The following is a 19,730-nucleotide window of genomic DNA, read 5'->3' on the forward strand; positions in this document are numbered from 1 at the left end:
ATTGGCCACATCAAGAGATGTTAGACTCTAGTGGCCACTAGAGTTGAGCGGACACCTGGATGTTCGGGGTCGGCCAAACTTCACAAAAAAGTTCACGTTAGGGACCTGAACTTGGCCCCGAACCCCATTGAAGTCAATGGGGACCTGAACTTTGGAGCACTAAAATGGCTCTAAAAATGTCATGGAAAGGGCTAGAGGGCTGCAAAATGTGGTTAAGAGCAAGGCAAGTGCTCTGCAAACAAATGTGGAGCGAGAAATGACTTAACATAAAATAAGTAAAAATAAAAAATAATAATCTTGATCTAGGACAGGGTTTCTCAACTCCAGTCCTCAGGGTCCACCTGTCGGTCATGTTTTCAGGATTTCCTTAGTATTGAGCAGGTGATATAATTAGTGTCAATGCATCAGGACTTACCACAGGTATTCATTCTGTGGGATATTCTCAAATCCAGACTGATAGGTGGGTCCCGAGGACCGGAGTTGAGAAACCCTGATCTAGGAGGACGAGGTCCATATGGAGTAGAAGGTTGAGGAGGCAGTGGATGTGGCGGTGTAGGTGGAAGCGGCGGCGGAGAAGGTGGAGGTAGCCTACACTGTTTTTTGGTTTTATTATTTTTTTGTTTAAAATTAGGGTACACCCCAAAACATTGGGAAATATAACCTGTGATAACCCTCTCCAGTTATGCTAAACAAACTTTCAGACAATACACTGGCTGCAGGGTAGGCCAGCACCTCCAAGGCGTAAAGGGCAAGCTCAGGCCATGTGCCCAATTTGGAGACCCAGAAGCTGTAGGGGCAGACCCATCAGTCAGTACGTGTAGGCGTGTGCACACATACTACCCCTACGTCCCCGTGATGTTCACAATCCAATTGGATATCTTCTCTATCAACTTTCGATGTTCTTTTCTGCGCCTACCATGTTGATCACGGTTAGCGGCGAATCAGGGATCCACGCCAGAGAGGGAGCAGGAGAAAGGGATACTACATCCAAGGGAGGTCAATGGATGAAATTCAATGTGATCGAGTGGAAATGTGGGACAAAGTATTGAAGCATAAGCTTCTAAAGTTAAGGAGGGGGCGTGCTGCAATTACCCATTCCCGACACGGGGAGGTAGTGACGATAAATAACAATACAGGACTCTTAAGATGCCCTGTTATTGGAATGATTATTAAAAAAAATCATAGGAAATGTCACTGGGGAATTTTGGATTTGGAAACGTTAGACAGGAGAGGCCCTGCTGCCGCTTTGACTCTAGATAACTTCTGCCTGACCGCACGTCCCAGTGACATCCACAATCCATTTGGATATCTTCTCTATCAACTTTCGATGTTCTTTTCTGAGCCTACCATGTTGATCACGGTTATCGGTGAATCAGGGTTCCACGCCGGAGAGGGAGCGTGAGAAAGATACCACATCCAAGGGAGGTCAATAGATGAAATTAAATGTTGATCGAGCGGAAAAGTGGGACAAATTATTGAAGCCGAAGCTTACAAGTAAAGGAGGTGGCGCCCGTCAATTAAAGAAGAATTTTAGAAATTTATGTCCCTGTCACATATGCAGAGCAAAGGTTTAATCATAGCAAAAATGGTTAAATGTCACCCAAGAATGTAACAGACAGATTAGTGAAATGTTTTTACCTGTCTACTAGGTATAGCAGTGGTATATCACAGCCAAAAATTGGTAAATTTCACCCGAAAATCTAACAGACAAATTAGTGAAATGACAAAATAAAATACGTAAAAAAAAAATATTATATTATAATATATATATATATATACATACACATACATACACACAGACCAAAAGTTTGGACACACCTTCTTATTCAAAGAGTTTTCTTTATTTTCATGACTATGAACATTGTAGATTCACACTGAATGCATCGAAACTATGAATTAACACATGTGGAATTATATACATAACAAAAAAGTGTGAAACAATGTTGAAACAACTGAAAATATGTCATATTCTAGGTTCTTCAAAGTAGCCACCCTTTGCTTTGATTACTGCTTTGCACACTCTTGATGAGCTTCAAGAGGTAGTCACCTGAAATGGTTTTCACTTCACAGGTGTGCCCTGTCAGGTTTAATAAGTGGGATTTCTTGCCTTATAAATGGGGTTGGGACCATCAGTTGCGTTGTGGAGAAGTCAGGTGGATACACGGCTGATAGTCCTACTGAATAGACAGTTAGAATTTGTATTATGCCAAGAAAAAAGCAGCTAAGTAAAGAAAAACAAGTGGCCATCATTACTTTAAGAAATAAAGGTCAGTCAGTCCGAAAAATTGGGAAAACTTTAAAAGTGTCCCCAAGTGCAGTCACAAAAACCATCAAGCACTACAAAGAAACTGGCTCACATGCGGATCGGAAAGGAAAGGAAGACCAAGAGTCACCTCTGCTGTGGAGGATAAGTTCATCCGAGTCACCATCCTCAGAAATCGCAGGTTAACAGCAGCTCAGATTAGAGACCAGGTCAATGCCACACAGAGTTCTAGCAGCAGACATCTCTAGAACAACTGTTAAGAGGAGACTGTGTAAATCAGGCCTTAATGGTAGAATATCTGCTAGGAAAACACTGCTAAGGACAGGCAACAAGCAGAAGAGACTTGTTTGGGCTAAAGAACACAAGGAATAGACATTAGACCAGTGGAAATCTTTGCTTTGGTCTGATGAGTCCAAATTTGAGATCTTTGGTTCCAACCACTGTGTCTTTGTGCGACACAGAAAAGGTGAACGGATGGACTTTACATGCCTGGTTCCCACCGTGAAGCATGGAGGAGGAGGAGGTGTGAGGGTGCTTTGCTGGTGACACTGTTGGGGATTCATTCAAAATTGAAGGCATACTGAACCAGCATGGCTACCACAGCATCTTGCAGCAGCATGCTATTCCATACAGTTTGCGTTTAGTTGGACCATCATTTATTTTTCAACAGGACAATGACCCCAAACACACCTCCAGGCTGTGTAAGGGCTATTTGACCATGAAGGAGAGTGATGGGGTGCTGCGCCAGATGACCTGGCCTCCACAGTCACCAGACCTGAACCCAATCGAGATGGTTTGGGGTGAGCTGGACCGCAGAGTGAAGGCAAAAGGGCCAACAAGTGCTAAGCATCTCTGGGAATTCTTCAAGACTGTTGGAAGACCATTTCAGGTGACTACCTCTTGAAGCTCATGAAGAGAATGCCAAGAGTGTGCAATGCAGTAATCAAAGCAAAAGGTGGCTACTTTTAATAACCTAGAATATGACATATTTTCTGTTGTTTCACACTTTTTTGTTATGTATATAATTCCACATGTGTTAATTCATAGTTTTGATGCCTTCAGTGTGAATCTAAAATTTTCATAGTCATGAAAATAAAGAAAACTCTTTGAATGAGAAGGTGTGTCCAAACTTTTGGTCTGTACTGTGTATATATATATATATACAGTGGGATGCGAAAGTTTGGGCAACCTTGTTAATCATCATGATTTTCCTGTATAAATCGTTGGTTGTTACGATAAAAAATGTCAGTTAAATATATCATATAGGAGACACACACAGTGATATTTTAGAAGTGAAATGAAGTTTATTGGATTTACAGAAAGTGTGCTATAATTGTTTAAACAAAATTAGGCAGGAGCATAAATTTGGGCACTGTTATCATTTTATTGATTCCAAAACCTTTAGAACTAATTATTGGAACTCAAATTGGCTTGGTAAGCTCAGTGACCCCTGACCCGCATACACGGGTGAATCCAATTATGAGAAAGAGTATTTAAGGGGGTCAATTGTAAGTTTCCCTCCTCTTTTAATTTTCTCTGAAGAGTAGCAACATCGGGGTCTCAAAACAACTCTCAAATGACCTGAAGACAAAGATTGTTCACCATCATGGTTTAGGGGAAGGACACAGAAAGCTGTCTCAGAGATTTCTGCTGTTTCCAGAGTTAGGAACATATTGAGGAAATGGAAGACCACAGGCTCAGTTCAAGTTAAGGCTCGAAGTGGCAGACCAAGAAAATCTCGGATAGACAGAAGCGACGAATGGTGACAACAGTCAGAGTCAACCCACAGACCAGCACCAAAGACCTACAACATCATCTTGCTGCAGATGGAGTCACTGTGCATCGTTCAACCATTTGGTGCACTTTACACAAGGAGATGCTGTATGTGAGAGTGATGCAGAGGAAGCCTTTTCTCCGCCCACAGCACAAAAAGTGCCGCTTGAGGTGGGCTAAAGCACATTTGGACAAGCCAGCTTCATTTTGGAATAAGGTGCTGTGGACTGATGAAACTAAAATTGAGTTATTTGGCCATAACAAGGGCGTTATGCATGGAGGAAAAAGAACACAGCATTCCAAGAAAAACACCTGCTACCTACAGTAAAATATGGTGGTGGTTCCATCATGCTGTGGGGCTGTGTGGCCAGTGCAGGGACTGGGAATCTTGTCAAAGTTGAGGTACGCATTGATTCCACTCAGTATCAGCAGATTTTGGAGACCAATGTCCAGTAATCAGGGACTAAGCTGAAGCTGCACCGGGGCTGGATCTTTCAACAAGACAACGGCCCTAAACACTGCTCAAAATCCACTAAGGCATTTATGCAGAAGGACAAGTACAACGTTCTGGAATGGCCATCTCAGTCCCCAGACCTGAATATAATTGAAAATCTGTGGTGTGACTTAAAGAGAGCTGTCCATGCTCGGAAGCCATCAAACCTGAATGAACTAAAGATGTTTTGTAAAGAGGAATGGTCCAAAATACCTTCAACCAGAATCCAGACTCTCATTGGAACCTACAGGAAGCGTTTAGAGGCTGCAATTTCTGCAAAAGGAGGATCTACTAAATATTGATTTCATTTCTTTTTTGTGGTGCCCAAATTTATGCACCTGCCTAATTTTGTTTAAACAATTATAGCACACTTTCTGTAAATCCAATAAACTTCATTTCACTTCTCAAATATCACTGTGCGTGTCTCCTATATGATATATTTAACTGACATTTTTATCGTAACAACCAACGATTTATACAGGAAAATCATGATGATTAACAAGGTTGCCCAAACTTTCGCATCCCACTGTGTGTGTATATATATATATATATATATATATATATATATATATAGCAAACAAAGTAGCAGCACACCACTAAATGCACTAAGACTGAGTATACAGGTGAATATGTGAACAGGGTCAAATACATGACGCCAATATTATTATTATTATTTACTGCAAATGCAGTAAAGAAGCTATTAGCGCATATTATTGATCAAAAATATGTCGGGCCCACCTACCTGGCGACAAGGTTGCTTCTTATCAGGTGGGACCTACTCTAACATGGAGGGTCCAGCTCCATTTTCACTCTGATTTAAAAACACCAAGGGCTGGGGGATGGGCGAGGAGTGCTAAGTTCCAAAGAGGATGCCTAGTCCTCTATAATATACATATAAGCAAAAAACGGAACAGCACCTCCTGAGACTAATCGCAGGTGCAAGCTACCCGGCAATAATACAGCAAACAAATAAAGTAGCAGCACACCACTAAATGCACTAAGACTGAGTATACAGGTGAATATGTGAACAGGGTCAAATACATGACGCCAATATTATTATTATTATTATTATTTACTGCATTTGCAGTAAATAATAATAATAATAATAATAATAATAATAATATTGGCGTCATGTATTTGACCCTGTTCACATATTCACCTGTATACTCAGTCTTAGTGCATTTAGTGGTGTGCTGCTACTTTATTTGTTTGCTGTATTATTGCCGGGTAGCTTGCACCTGCGATTAGTCTCAGGAGGTGCTGTTCCGTTTTTTGCTTATATATATATATATATATATATATATATATATATATATATATATATTTTATTCTTGATTTATGAGGTGGAGGTCCATATGGAGTAGGAGTTTGAGGAGGCGGTCGACGTAGCGGTGTAGGTGGAAGCGGCGGTGGAGGAGGACGAGGTAGCCAACACTTGTTTTTGGTTTAAATTATTTTTTTTTTTTTTTATTAGGGTACACTCCCAAAAACAATGAGCAATTGCGCTGTAGTATAACAATGGCTAGGTAAGGCTGGTATACATGTCTATTCTGCACAAGGTACGGACAAGTCCTGTGGGATCCATACCTGGTTCATTTTTATGAACGTGAGCTTGTCCACATTGGCTGTGGACAGGCGGCTGCGCTTGTCTGTGATAACGCCCCCTGCCATGCTAAACACATGTTCAGACAATACACTGGCTACAGGGTAGGCCAGCACCTCCAAGGCGTAAAGGGCATGTTCAGACAATACACTGGCTGCAGGGCAGGCCAGCACCTCCAAGGCGTAAAGGGAAAGCTCAGGCCATGTGCCCAATTTGGAGAAACAGAAGTTGAAGGAGGCAGACCCGTCATTCATTACGTGTAGGCGTCTGCACACATACTGCTCCACCATGTTGCTGAAATACTGCCTCCTGCTAAGATGTTCCATATCAGCTGGTGGTGCTGGTTGTTGTGGTATGCTGACAAAGCTTTTCCACATTTCGGCAGTGCTAACCCTGCCTTCTGAGGTGCTGGTGGTGCCCCAGCTGCATTGGCGACCTCTTCCGCCACCTCTGCCTTCGCCTTGTGCTTCCATTGTGCCCCCGCTGACAGGTGTCAATGCCACCAGCAGCACGTCTACCAGCGTGCGCTTGTACTCGCACATCTTACGATCACACTCCAGTGACGGAATTAAGGACGGTACGTCCTTGTAACGGGGATCTAGCAGCATGGCCACCCAGTAATCAGCACAAGTTAGAATGTGGGCAACTCGGCGGTTGTTGCGGAGACACTGCAGCATGTAATCGCTCATGTGTGCCAGGCTGCCCAGACGCAACGACAAGCTGTCCTCTGTGGGAGGTGTATTGTCTGTGTCCTCTGTATCCCCCCCAGCCACGCACCAGTGATGGCTATGAGCTGGTTTGGGTGCCACCCTGCTGTGAACACGGTTCCTCCTCCTCCACCTCGTCACCCTCCAGAACTGTGCCCTGGCTGGACAATTGTGTACCTGGCATTTGTGGGTGCAGGAACCCACCCTCGGAGCCACTTGGGAATGACTGTCCGGAAACCCTACGAAATGATCCCTCTTCCTCCTCCTGTGCCACATCTTCTTCCGTCATCTCCAGAAGCGTTTTTCCAAGGAGGCATAGTAGTGGGATAGTAACACTGAGAATGGCGTTATTGGCACTTGGCCATGTTGGTGGAGTACTCGAAACAGCGCAACAAGGAACTTGGTTGTGCTGGGAAGGGATGGCTCGCCTGGACAAGTAGTGGCGGCTGGGCACGACATACTGTGGGACAGCCACCGCCATAAGGCTTTTAAAACTCTCCGTCTCCACCAGACAAAATTACAGCATTTCAAAGGCCAGGAATTTGAAATGCTGGCATTTAGGGCCAGGGATCGTGGGTGGGGGAAGGGGGGTACTTCCTCTTCTGCTCCAGTGTTTGGGAGATGAAGAGCTGAACACTTCCGTGGGACATTGTGGAGATGCTTGATGACCCAGGTGGTGGTTTTGTTGGCAGATCCTGTTTTCGGGGTGGCAGGTGCCACTGTCACTGTCACTCCAGAGGTGGATGAAGATGCCGAGACTGCAGCACAAGAGGAAGCAGGAGGAGCCAGAGACCTTGCTTTGTTTTTGAGGTGTCTACTCCACTGCAGCTCGTGCTTTGCACTTAGATGCCTGGTTATGCAGGTTGTGCTCAGGTTGAGAACGTTTATGCCTTGCTTCAGGCTCTGATTGCACAGCGTGCAAACCACTTGTGTCTTGTCGTAAGCACATCGTCTGAAGAAGTGCCACGCCAGGGAACTCATTGGAGCTGGCTTTGGTGTGCTTGGTCCCTTGCTGCATTGGGCAGTAGCAGGCGTACTGTCTAGGGGACAGCCGCTCCGCTTTTGCACCCTGCTCCCTCTTCTGCTGTGTTGGTGGCTCTGTGTGACCACCGCCTCTTCCTCCGAACTACACAGGTCACTCGCATGACCTTGATTCCATGTGTGGTCGAGGACCTCATCGTCCTCCACATCATCTTCCACCTAGTCTTGACCTCTGCACTCCTTGTCGGTCTGCACACTTTCGAAAGCCACAGCAGTTGGCACCTGTGTTACGTCATCATCCGAGACATGCCGTGGTGGTCCTTCCATGTACTCATCTTGAAACATAAGTGGTTGGGCATCTCTTCCACTTCTTCTGGGGCAGGGCTAGGTGGCTGGCCCTGGGAAACCCTGCTAGCAGAGTCATCAAAAAGCAGCAGAGACTGCTGCATGACTTGGGGCTCAGACTGCTTGGCTGATTTGCAAGGGGGGTGAGGTGAAAGACTGATAGATCGGAATTGGCACCTGCAGCAGATGTCCTTCAGCAGGAGACTGGGTGGGAGACAATGAAGGAACTGGAGGCACTGTCAGCAACCCAATCTACTATCACCTGTACTTGTTCTGGCCTCACCATTTGTAGAGCCGCATTAGGCCCGACCAAATAACGCTGGAGGTTCTGTCGCCTACTTGCACCTGAGGAAGGTGTTTCACTTGTGCGTGTAGCTGGCACAGATCGAGCTCCACTAGCAGCACCACGACCGGGCCACATCCCTTATTCAAAGCTCTCCTTATTCTCCGCAAATTTTGGATCTTACGCAAAATGGGTGTTTTTTAAAAACAGAATAGAACACCAGTATGTAACGCGTGTTTTTCACACTGACAGATGCAGCAAAAGCTGCAAATTTAGTATTTTGCCCAAAATGGGTGTTTTTTTAAACCCAGAATACTATTGCAGTATTTCTATCTTGTATGTCACACTAACAAATGCAGCATAGGCCCCAGATGTAGGCTATTGCCAAAAATGGGTGTGTTTTATTAAACCCAGAAAGTTATTGAAGTATTTCAAGCTTGTATCTTACACTGACAGATGCAGCCAAGGCCGCAAATTTAGTATTTGGCCCAAAATGGGTGTTTTTTTAAACCTAGAATATTATTGCAGTATTTCTATCTTGTATGTCACACTAACAAATGCAGCATAGACCGCAGATGTAGGGTATTGCCCAAAATGGGTGTTTTTTTATAACAGAATATGACAGCAGTATATAACGCTCGTATTTCACACTGGTAGATGCAGCAAGGGCTGTAAAATTGAGTATTTTGCCCAAAAAGGGTGTTTTTTAAAACCCAGAAAATTATTGCTGTATTTCAACCTTAAATTGCACACTGACAAATGCGGCATAGGCCCCAGATGGAAGGTATTGCCAAAAATTGGTGATTTTTTTAAACCCAGAATATAATTGCAGTATTTCAAGCTTCTAATTGACTGTCAGAAATGCACATATGCTGTTCTGGTGCACAGAACTTGCATAAAATGGCCACCGCCGCCCACCTAACTAACAGACGGATAAAAGTTATTTTTCTGGGTCACTGGGCTTAGGGCAGGGTAAAAAGATTGTGCACTGCACCCACAAAACAAATGCTAGCTAGATTGCTGAGTTAACAAGCACTTCAGATTAAAGATTCTTTCTTATTCTCTCCCTCACAGCAGCAGCATCCTATCCCTACACTAATCAGAGCAGAGTGATGTGCAGCGCTACGTGACTCCAGTTTAGAGGCTGGGTCACATGCTGCACTGGCCAATCACAGCCATGCCATTAGTAAGGGCACAGAAGTTAAAGGCTTGTTGATTGGCTGCTACCAACCCTAGTGGCCACAAAAGGCGACTTTTATCATGGTCAGTGTCCCTACAAAATCTGTAGACACTGGGCAAGATTTATCATTAGCTCAAGTCAGAATAATGGAGTCAAAAAGTCGCGAATTTTTGCGCAACCACTAAAACTGTCCAAAAATTTGCGGCTTTTTTCTGCTCTGCAATATGCTCGCCAGTTTTCTGAAAGTGGGCGTGTTTTCTTATGTAAATTAATCTCTAGACAGATTTACTATTGGGACTATTTAAAAAGTCGCAAAAAAATGCGCAATTTCACTCCAGTGAGGACCATGCTTATCTTATGAAACTTTTTAATAGAACATGTGACTTTTTCGCAAAGACGTGCGACTTTTTCAAAGCTGCTTACTGACGGATAAACTGCTACCATCAAACCACATTTATTACAGTCTTAAAGGGCCGATCATAAATCTGACTTGGCTAAAACTGACTTTAGCCATATGTGAAAGTGGAGTGAGCTTTCAGAGTAATGATAAATCTGGCCCACAGTCTAAGCTGCTAAAAATGTCAGGTTTTGTTATTGGCAGGCCACAGACATTAAAGGGCTTCTGTCACCCCACTAAAGTGATTTTTTTTTTTTGGGCTAGTGAAATTAGTTATATTGCGATATATGACAATATAATTGTGTTACTTACTTTGATCCAGCAGTTTCTGCAAAAAACGAAGTTTTATAATATGTAAATTCGGTCTCTACCAGCAAGTAGGGCGGCTACTTGCTGGTAGCTGCTGCAGAAATCCACCCCCTCGTCGTGTTGATTGACAGGGCCAGCCGGGATCTCCTCCTCCGGCCAGCCCTGTCGGCATTTCGCGCGCCTCTGTTGATTCGGCGCAGGCGCTCTGAGATGAGGAGGCTCGTCTCCTCAGAACTCCCTCAGTGCGCCTGCGCCGATGACGTCTTCTATTTCGGTGATGTCATCGGCGCAGGCGCACTGAGGGAGTTCTGAGGAGACGAGCCTCCTCATCTCAGAGCGCCTGCGCCGAATCAACAGAGGCGCGCGATTTTTGAAATGCCGACAGGGCTGGCCGGAGGAGGAGATCCCGGCTGGCCCTGTCAATCAACACGACGAGGGGGCGGATTTCTGCAGCAGCTACCAGCAAGTAGCCGCCCTACTTGCTGGTAGAGACCGAATTTACATATTATAAAACTTCGTTTTTTGCAGAAACTGCTGGATCAAAGTAAGTAACACAATTATATTGTCATATATCGCAATATAACTAATTTCACTAGCCCAAAAAAAAAAAAAAATCACTTTAGTGGGGTGACAGAAGCCCTTTAAAGGGGTTCTCCATGAATTAAGAAAATGAAAATACTTAAATATTACATTAATTATAAATACTGTATTTTTCACTTTATAAGATGCACCTGATGATAACACGCACCTAGGTTTTTGAGGATGAAAATAAGAAAAAAAATATTTTTAACCAAAAGGTGTGCTTTTGGTGGGTTTTGAACTAATGGTGGTCTGTGGATGACGCACTGTTATGGGGGCCATCTGTGGATGACACATATATATGCTATATATGTGTCATCCACAGATCCCCCAAAACAGTGTCCCTGTGTTAATAGTGACCCCCAATACACCTGGCTTCGCTCACAGCAGTCTTCATAGTCATGTAATCCTTAACCTCTTGGTTAGCTTTGTTAATGTAGCGTAATGGTCTGTAGTAGTACTCACTATCAAACTACCGCAGCAGGCCAGCAGCGTAACGTCACTCGCTCTGTTACGCGCCTGCTCCTCCCACTTTATTTAAGCAGGCGGAGCAGGCGCGTGATGAAGCGAGTGATATTACACTGCCGGCCGGCCTGCTACGGTGGCTTGATAGTGAGTACTACTACAGAGGATTGCGCTACTTTACCAAAGCTAACCCACTGTTTAAGGATTAAATGACTACACTTTACATATGAAGACTATTACACCGGGCCCCGCGCACAGCAAAGTACAGCGACAGCACCGGGCTCCGCCGCAATCGCAACATGAGTGGCCGGCATTCAGCCCCTCCTCCCTCCCCGCTGATACATCGTAGGCCGTGCTGTGCAGCATAGTGGCCGGTGATGTTTCAGTGTCAGCGCACCAGTTGCTTCTTAAGACGCACTGGGGAGTTCATCTTATAAAGCAAAAAATAAGGCATATTCCCAAGTACTTTGCATTAGTTATAATGTATTATTTTGTCTGGCGAGCAATCAGTAGGAGAAATAAAATGTCCACCAACCTATCAGTACACACAAAACCTGTCCTAATCGCACAGCAGGACAAGTTACTTCACAACACTGAGGTAAAGAAGTAAGAGCGGGGCGGGCAGAGGAAGAGGCGGGGCGGGCAGAGGAAGAGGCTGGGCGGGGATATGACGAAAAGAGGCAGAACAGCCCTGGCACTAACAAGGTGAACGCCGCCCCTGGGCACTTGCGAGCCCTAATTTACATATGAATAAAAGTCTGTTTTTGCCTTGGGGGAACTTCACAAGAAAACATCAAAAGGTACCATTAGAATCATAGACTGCTATGCTAGAGCACTATGTAAGCGGTCTATAAGGTCAAAATCTGGTGACAGACTCCCTTTAAGTGTTTTCACTTTCTTGATTCCCGGAGAACCCCTTTAATGTAGTGTTCTCATTTGTGAAAACAGGTCAAATGATAATGTGTGTAAAGCGCTGCAGAATATATGTCAGCACTATATAAGTGAGAAAAATAAAAATAAATAAGCAAAAAGTCACGAGAGCCATAGCAAAATTTAAAAACAGATAAAACTACTTAGGCTACTTTCACACTTGCGCTTTCCCTTTCCGCTATTGAGATCCGTCAATGGGGAAAAAATGAACAGAATGAAACGGAGTGCACTAGAATGCATTGTGTTCCATTTGGATGCATCCCTATTGCGGACAGAATAACGCAGCAAGCAGAGTTTTTCTGTCCGCGATTTGGCACGGAGCAAGACGGATCTGTCATGACTCACGATGTAAGTCAATGGGGACGGATCCGTTTTCTCTGACACAATAGAAAACGGATCCGTCCACCATAGACTTACAATGGTTTTAGAGACTGATCTGCCATGGCTATGTTAAAAATAATACAACCGGATCCGTTCAGAGTGGGGTGGCTGCTATGAGATGTAGATTCTTATTCTACAGTTTTTGTATATGCATGTAATCAGGACGGAAAAAACGCACACAATGGGGCCCATTTCCTATAGTATCTGCACCTGTTTTTATGTGTAAAATGCTGTTTCAGGGCTCTTTCACACGAGCGGAGGACGTGCGGGTAATCCGCAGCGTGAATGACAGCCAAGCCCCGTTCTGGACAGCAGAGGCACGGAGCATTACCACGATTGATAATGCTCTGTGCCTCTCTGGGATCTTTCTACTACAAAATCACAATGAGATAAAGTTGTCAATCCTTGCAACACTCTTTTTGGGAAAGCGGGGAGGGTGAGGTAAAAATGCGAGTTGCGGCTGAAAAAATAAATAAAAAGTTGCAATGGCATTTAAAAAGTTGCAAAACCAGGTTTAGAGAATTTGTGGTGCAAGAGAACTGGCGTGGGTGGAATGATAAATCCCCCCTAAGGCCAATGACTGGCTTCAGCAGTGATATGGCCACAAGCAGATCTCATCCACTTTGCTGGTCCTGTATTACACATGAATCCACAATGTGTGCAGATGGCCTGATGGCCCCTTTCACACGCGTGACGGATTGGCTCCGGATGCGTTCAGTGAAACTCGCACCATTTTGCGAGCAAGTTCAGTCAGTTTTGTCTGCGATTGCGTTCAGTTGTTCAGTTTTTACCACGCGGGTGCAATGTGTTTTTCACGCGCGTGATAAAAAACTAAAGGTTTACAAACAACATCTCTTAGCAACCATCAGTAAAAAACGCATCGCACTTGTTTCCGGATGCAATGTGTTTTTCGCTGAAGCTCCATTCACTTCTATAAGGCCAGGGCTGCCTGAAAAATGCAGAATATAGAACATGCTGCGTTTTTTCACGTGACACAGAACTGATGCGTGAAAAAAAAACGCTCATGTGCGCAGACCCATTGAAATGAACGGGTCCGGATTCAGTGCGGGTGCTATACGTTCACGTTACGTATTGCAATCCGCGCGGAAAACTCGCTCGTGTAAGAGATTAAAAGTGCATCTGAAAAACCTGCATTTTTTACACAAATTTTGGTTGGTGATTTTTTTTTAAACTCACACTCTCGAAAAAAAAAACAAAAACTATTAGGAACTGAGTTGCAAGGCCACTTTTTGCAACATTTTAAACTCCTGCCACACGGGCGTTTTTACCATCCTCAGTGGCCCTACACTTCTCCTCACACGGCGCTGCGCGCTCACGCCCTGCACTTCTCCTCACACGGCGCTGCGCGCTCACGCCCTGCACTTCTCCTCACACGGCGCTGTGCACTCTCCTGCAGCTCTCCTCACACGGCGCTGTGCACTCTCCTGCACCTCTCCTGCAAGCTCTGCACACCCCTGTAGCTCTCCTCACACGGCGCTGTGCACTCTCCTGCACCTCTCCTCACATGGCGCTGTGCACTCTCCTGCAAGCTCTGCACATCCCTGCACCTCTCCTCACACGGCGCTGTGCACTCTCCTGCAAGCTCTGCACACCCCTGTAGCTCTCCTCACACGGCGCTGTGCACTCTCCTGCACCTCTCCTCACACGGCGCTGTGCACTCTCCTGCAGCTCTCCTCACACGGCGCTGTGCACTCTCCTGCACCTCTCCTCACACGGCGCTGTGCACTCTCCTGCAAGCTCTGCACACCCCTGTAGCTCTCCTCTCACGGCGCTGTGCACTCTCCTGCACCTCTCCTCACACGGCGCTGTGCACTCTCCTGCACCTCTCCTCACACGGCGCTGTGCACTCTCCTGCAGCTCTCCTCACACGGCGCTGTGCACTCTCCTGCACCTCTCCTCACACGGCGCTGTGCACTCTCCTGCAAGCTCTGCACACCCCTGTAGCTCTCCTCTCACGGCGCTGTGCACTCTCCTGCACCTCTCCTCACACGGCGCTGTGCACTCTCCTGCAAGCTCTGCACATCCCTGCACCTCTCCTCACACGGCGCTGTGCACTCTCCTGCAAGCTCTGCACATCCCTGCACCTCTCCTCACACGGCGCTGTGCACTCTCCTGCAAGCTCTGCACACCCCTGTAGCTCTCTTCACAGGGCGCTCTGCACTCCCCTCACACGGCGCTGTGCACTCCCCTGTAGCTCTCCTCACACAGCGCTCCCCTGTAGCTCTCCTCACACGGCGCTGTGCACTCCCTGTAGCTCTCCTCACACGGCGCTGTGCACTCTCCTGCAAGCTCTGCACATCCCTGCACCTCTCCTCACACGGCGCTGTGCACTCTCCTGCAAGCTCTGCACACCCCTGTAGCTCTCTTCACAGGGCGCTCTGCACTCCCCTCACACGGCGCTGTGCACTCCCCTGTAGCTCTCCTCACACAGCGCTCCCCTGTAGCTCTCCTCACATGGCGCTGTGCACTCCCTGTAGCTCTCCTCACACGGCGCTGTGCACTCCCCTGTAGCTCTCCTCACACGGCGCTGTGCACTCACACCCTGCACCTCTCCTCACACGGCGCTGTGCATTCCCCTGTAGCTCTCCTCACACTGCGCTGTGCACTCACCTGTAGCTCTCCTCACACGGCGCTGTGCACTCACAGCCTCCACTGACGCCGCTTGGTACACCAGGTGTACAGCCGCCCATAGCAGTAACACGAAGGTGAAGGTGGCCAGTGCAGTCCTGCCGGCCCGTCTGTTCCTCCGTCCTCCTTTACTCCCTGCAGCCTCCATGTTCTCCCTCTGATCTCTCACTGAAGACCATGTACTAGGAGGGAGAACACGTTAATCCCTATCATGTGAGGCCGGGTGTCCCGCGCCAATTATCCCTCTGGGGGGGGAACATGAAGAGTCAGACTGAGGTGGTGGGACATGAAGAAACCCCTAAAGGGAGGCAGTGAGAACAAAGCCGGGAACAGTTATTCTCAGATGATGCCGGATCACGGGATGTGGAGACCTCAGAACTATTTCTCCTGGGGCCTGAGGAGACGGACAGTGTGCACACATCAGCTGCTGCTCCTTGGGAGCTCCTAGACCTATGAGAGTCCAATATCTGAGGGAGTTGCTAGTCTAGGAGAGCACTGCTGCTGTGTACAAGCTGATGTTAATATTAATTGGGGGTCATTTATTAAGACGGTCATTTTTTGACGATCCTTTTAGTTTCTATTTCCTCGTTGCTGCTGGAAGATGGGCCTAACGTATGACGGGGTGTGCAACTTCCTAAATTTGGCCCATCTTTACTAGTCAGTGCTCCTGCTGGAAAATCTACTGCGGCCCCCGGCTGGTGTCATTTTTTGGTAACTTTTATGCCATTTTTTTTCTGGTGTAAAATTAGTAAATTTGCTGGGGCAGAGTCCCGGTGTCAATCCCTCAACACTAGGGATGAGCGGACTTGTGTTTTCAAGTTCGGGGTACAAGGTTCATGTTATCTAAGAATCCCGTTATGGATTCCGCTACCACGGATTATTGTCCGTAGTAGCATAATCCATATCGGAATTGTTAGATAACACAAACCTTGTAACCAGAACTTGAAAACACAAGTCCGCTCAACACTCCTATGTGTCTAAAGTGGTGCAAAATCACCCATGTGATAAAATATTGTCACACAGGCGCTTACAGATTTTCAAACTAGGGGTAATGTGACAATTTTATTGCATAAAGAGGCATAAAACTGTTAATAAATGACCCCCATTATGTCTGAGACAAATCTCCAAAACATCTGTAGAAAGGGCCCTGACAAACATGGATTACGCTCTGGCATCTTTTTCTTACTAGAACAAATGTCAGAATAATGGGGGCTTTTTTTTTTTTTTTTCACACAGTGGACCAGATTTACGAATCCTATAGATGGCGTACACTAAAGCCTCGTTTCCACTGAGCGGATCGGTTCGGCTCGGCACAGTTTGGAAGATTTGTAATGGTCCGGTCTATTTAGTTCAGCGTTTCCACTGCAAATCGGTCCGCCGGGTCCATACGTGGTTTAGAAAAAAAATGCGTAGCGTGACGTCACACTAGTGCGACCACAAACGCGACGCTACAAACAACAAAAATGGAGGTCATCCAGCAGCTCGTGTTTTCACTACTTGCATTTTGGTGCATGGTAGTTAAAATACATGCTGCTCTGTATGACAGAACATTGCAAGCGGCAAAGAGAAATACAGCAGAAAAGAGAAGAAAACTTCAATCTTGGATCTTGAGCCGGGAGGAGAAATACAGCCTTGTGCGACAAAGACAAAGAGTGTGAATGTGGGAAAACCTGGAAGTTTGCATGATGCTCGAGTTCTAAGATTGTCAACATTTTGGGACTGGGTGGGCCAGGGAGGCCTGTACTCTGGTCACACTAGGAACATTTCAGGGGTGAATGTTGGCTATTATGTGCTCGGGGATTCTGCATACCCTTTACAAAATTGGCTCCTGAAACCATTTGCTGACAATGGCCGCCTGACACCAGAACAGCAAATCTACAACAGGAAAACATCCAGGGCAAGGGTGGTTGTGGAGAATGCATTTGGAAGACTAAAGGGTAGATGGCGGTGTCTTATGAAAAGGAATGACAGTGACATTGAACTTGCAAAAGCCATGGTGCTTACTTGCTGTGCTCTTCACAATATTTGTGAAAGACATGGAGAAGACTTCTACCAGGACTGGAATACGAATGCAGAAGAGCCAGTACGGGTAGTAGCACAGGATATGGAGGAAGAGTGCAATGAGGTACGTCAGGCTCTGATGCGACACCTTAACACTTAATTTTTAATGTTGTATTCATTTTTTATTGGTCAAATAAAGTTTACCTTACATCAGACAGAACCAGGGTCTCTCATGTCTTGCATTTTAAAAACAAAAAGTAATCTTGCTATATACTAAAAAATATACACATTTACATCCAATCTTTACATCAGAACAGTGCTGGCAGAGAGGGACTACTCCCTTGGTGGTGGTCTGGGATCACGACTGGCTCCTAGTACTTGAACAAGCTGCCCAAGGACACCCAGGAAGGCCTGGTTGAATGTAGCCATCTGCTCCATCTGTTGCCGTGCAATTTCAGCCTCCTGGCGCATAGCTTCCTGGGCATCCTGACGCAGTGCCTGAAACCTCCGCTCAGAAAGGTTATCCAGCCTTTCCAGCTGCCTTTCCTCAGCTGCCCGCATATCCTCCAAGACTGTGCGCAGATCCAGCTGCGAGCGTCTCCTTTCAACTGGAATATACAACAGAACAGAATAGTGTTTTTGTTAGAAATTGGTATGTCTAATATTAGATAATAACACACATATGAAACGTACAGACAGAAAAAAGTTCACAAGTAATCTTGCTATGTACTCTTTCAAGTGTGAGTGGACAAAATATATGCACAAATTAAAAAATAAGAAGAAAACCTGATCATGTCTTACCTGTTTGCCGGGGTGCATTGGGCGTACTATGTGGTTGGCTGGAAGGTGGTGATGCAATAGTGCTGGTGCTGCTGAACGACATTGACGGACTATCATCAGACAAGTTTGACGCATCATTGGAGAGTCCTTCAACTGTATCTGAAAATGCAAATATGGTTTTATATATATATATATATATATATATATTTTAGAGGCTTCGTTCACATCACCGTTCAGCCTTTCCGTTCTCCTGCTCCGTTCAGGGCAGGCATGTTCACACTGCGGCCCTCCAGCTGTTGCAAAACTACAACTCCCAGCATGCCTGGATAGCTTACAGCTATTATGGCATGCTGGGAGTTGTAGTTTTACAACAGCTGGAGGGCCGCAGTTTGGACATGCCTGGTTTAGGGGCAGGAGAACGGAAAGGACGGATAAGCACATAACTGACGCCAAACTGAGTCAAACGGAGCCTGAGGACCCCGTAGACTATAATGGAGTCCGATAGGTTTCCGCTCACAAGATGATTTTTAAGCGGAGACAAAAGTCCTGTATGCACAACTTTGGTCTCCGCTTAAAAATCATCTTCTGAGCAGAAACAACCCCATAGTCTATATGGGGCCCTCAAGCTCCGTTTGACTCAGTTTGGTGTCAGTTATGTGCTTATCCGTCCTTTCTGTTCTCCTGCCCCTAAAAGGAGCAGGAGAACGTAAAGGCTGAACGGTGATGTGAGCGTAGCCTAAGGTTAGCAGAGCGAAATGATATGCAGAATCCCCCAAAAAAACACTTACCAACAGGTTCTATCATGGACTCGAGAAGTGCAGTAGCAGAGTCCAGACCTCCCTCCCTGCCTTGGTTTGCCGGCCTATGACCGTAAATGGCGTCCATGGCATCGTACCACTTCCAGGTACTGCGACTGTTTCCACTACGGCCGTTGGCATCCTTAATTTTTTTATATTGTATTTTAAGCTTCTTAAGCTTAGCCCTACACTGACCCGACGTCCGTTCAAATCCTTCGGCCGCCATCCGCTGAGAAATATCTTGGAACACCTTTTCATTTCTCACTGATCCATCAAGCTCACACTGAATAGCGCCATCCCCAAGAATAGTTAAAAAAGTGGATAGTTCCTGAGACGACCACAGCTTGCTGTGGTTTGCAGGCATCCTCCTATTATCTGTACTAATCGCGGCGTGCTGTTTATGTTGCGCTTACATTTGACGTAATTCAGGCCGCCAATCAGGAGAATGTATTGTGTGACGCAAGTAGCTCCGCCCTAACCGAACCGTTCCATTTTTCTATGGCCCTACATCAGAAGCAGGACCCTGAATGGTGCGGTACGGTTCGCTTGTATGGATCGCTTTCATAGTGGAAACACCCAAAATAGCGAACTGTACCGTACCGACCCGAACCGATCCGCTCAGTGGAAACGAGGCATAAAGGTCCTTTTACATGGACCGATTTATCAGGCAAATTATTGCGGATGAGCATTTGTATAAACGCTCGTGTGAATGTAGACTCATATTTACTTACAATGATCTTATTTGCGCATAAAAAAAAGTCGCATCTTTATAGAGTAAAGTTGCTTGTGTCCTGGAAAGTGTGACTTTTAATCC

The 19,730-nt window shown here is 45.9% G+C and overlaps 1 protein-coding gene across 1 annotated transcript in view; it reads right to left on the minus strand.

Annotated features, from left to right (window-relative positions):
- Positions 1-15,525, minus strand: part of SLC24A5 (solute carrier family 24 member 5) — a 78,832-nt gene extending 63,307 nt beyond the window's left edge. The window contains exon 1 of the mRNA XM_044283268.1: positions 15,321-15,525. Coding sequence (XP_044139203.1) covers positions 15,321-15,486 — 166 coding nt within the window. The 5' untranslated portion in view covers positions 15,487-15,525. The remainder of the gene's footprint in view (positions 1-15,320) is intronic.
- Positions 15,526-19,730: the final 4,205 nt, after the last annotated feature.

Source organism: Bufo gargarizans, chromosome 2 (genome assembly GCF_014858855.1).
Source record: "Bufo gargarizans isolate SCDJY-AF-19 chromosome 2, ASM1485885v1, whole genome shotgun sequence".
Lineage (NCBI taxonomy): Eukaryota > Metazoa > Chordata > Amphibia > Anura > Bufonidae > Bufo > Bufo gargarizans.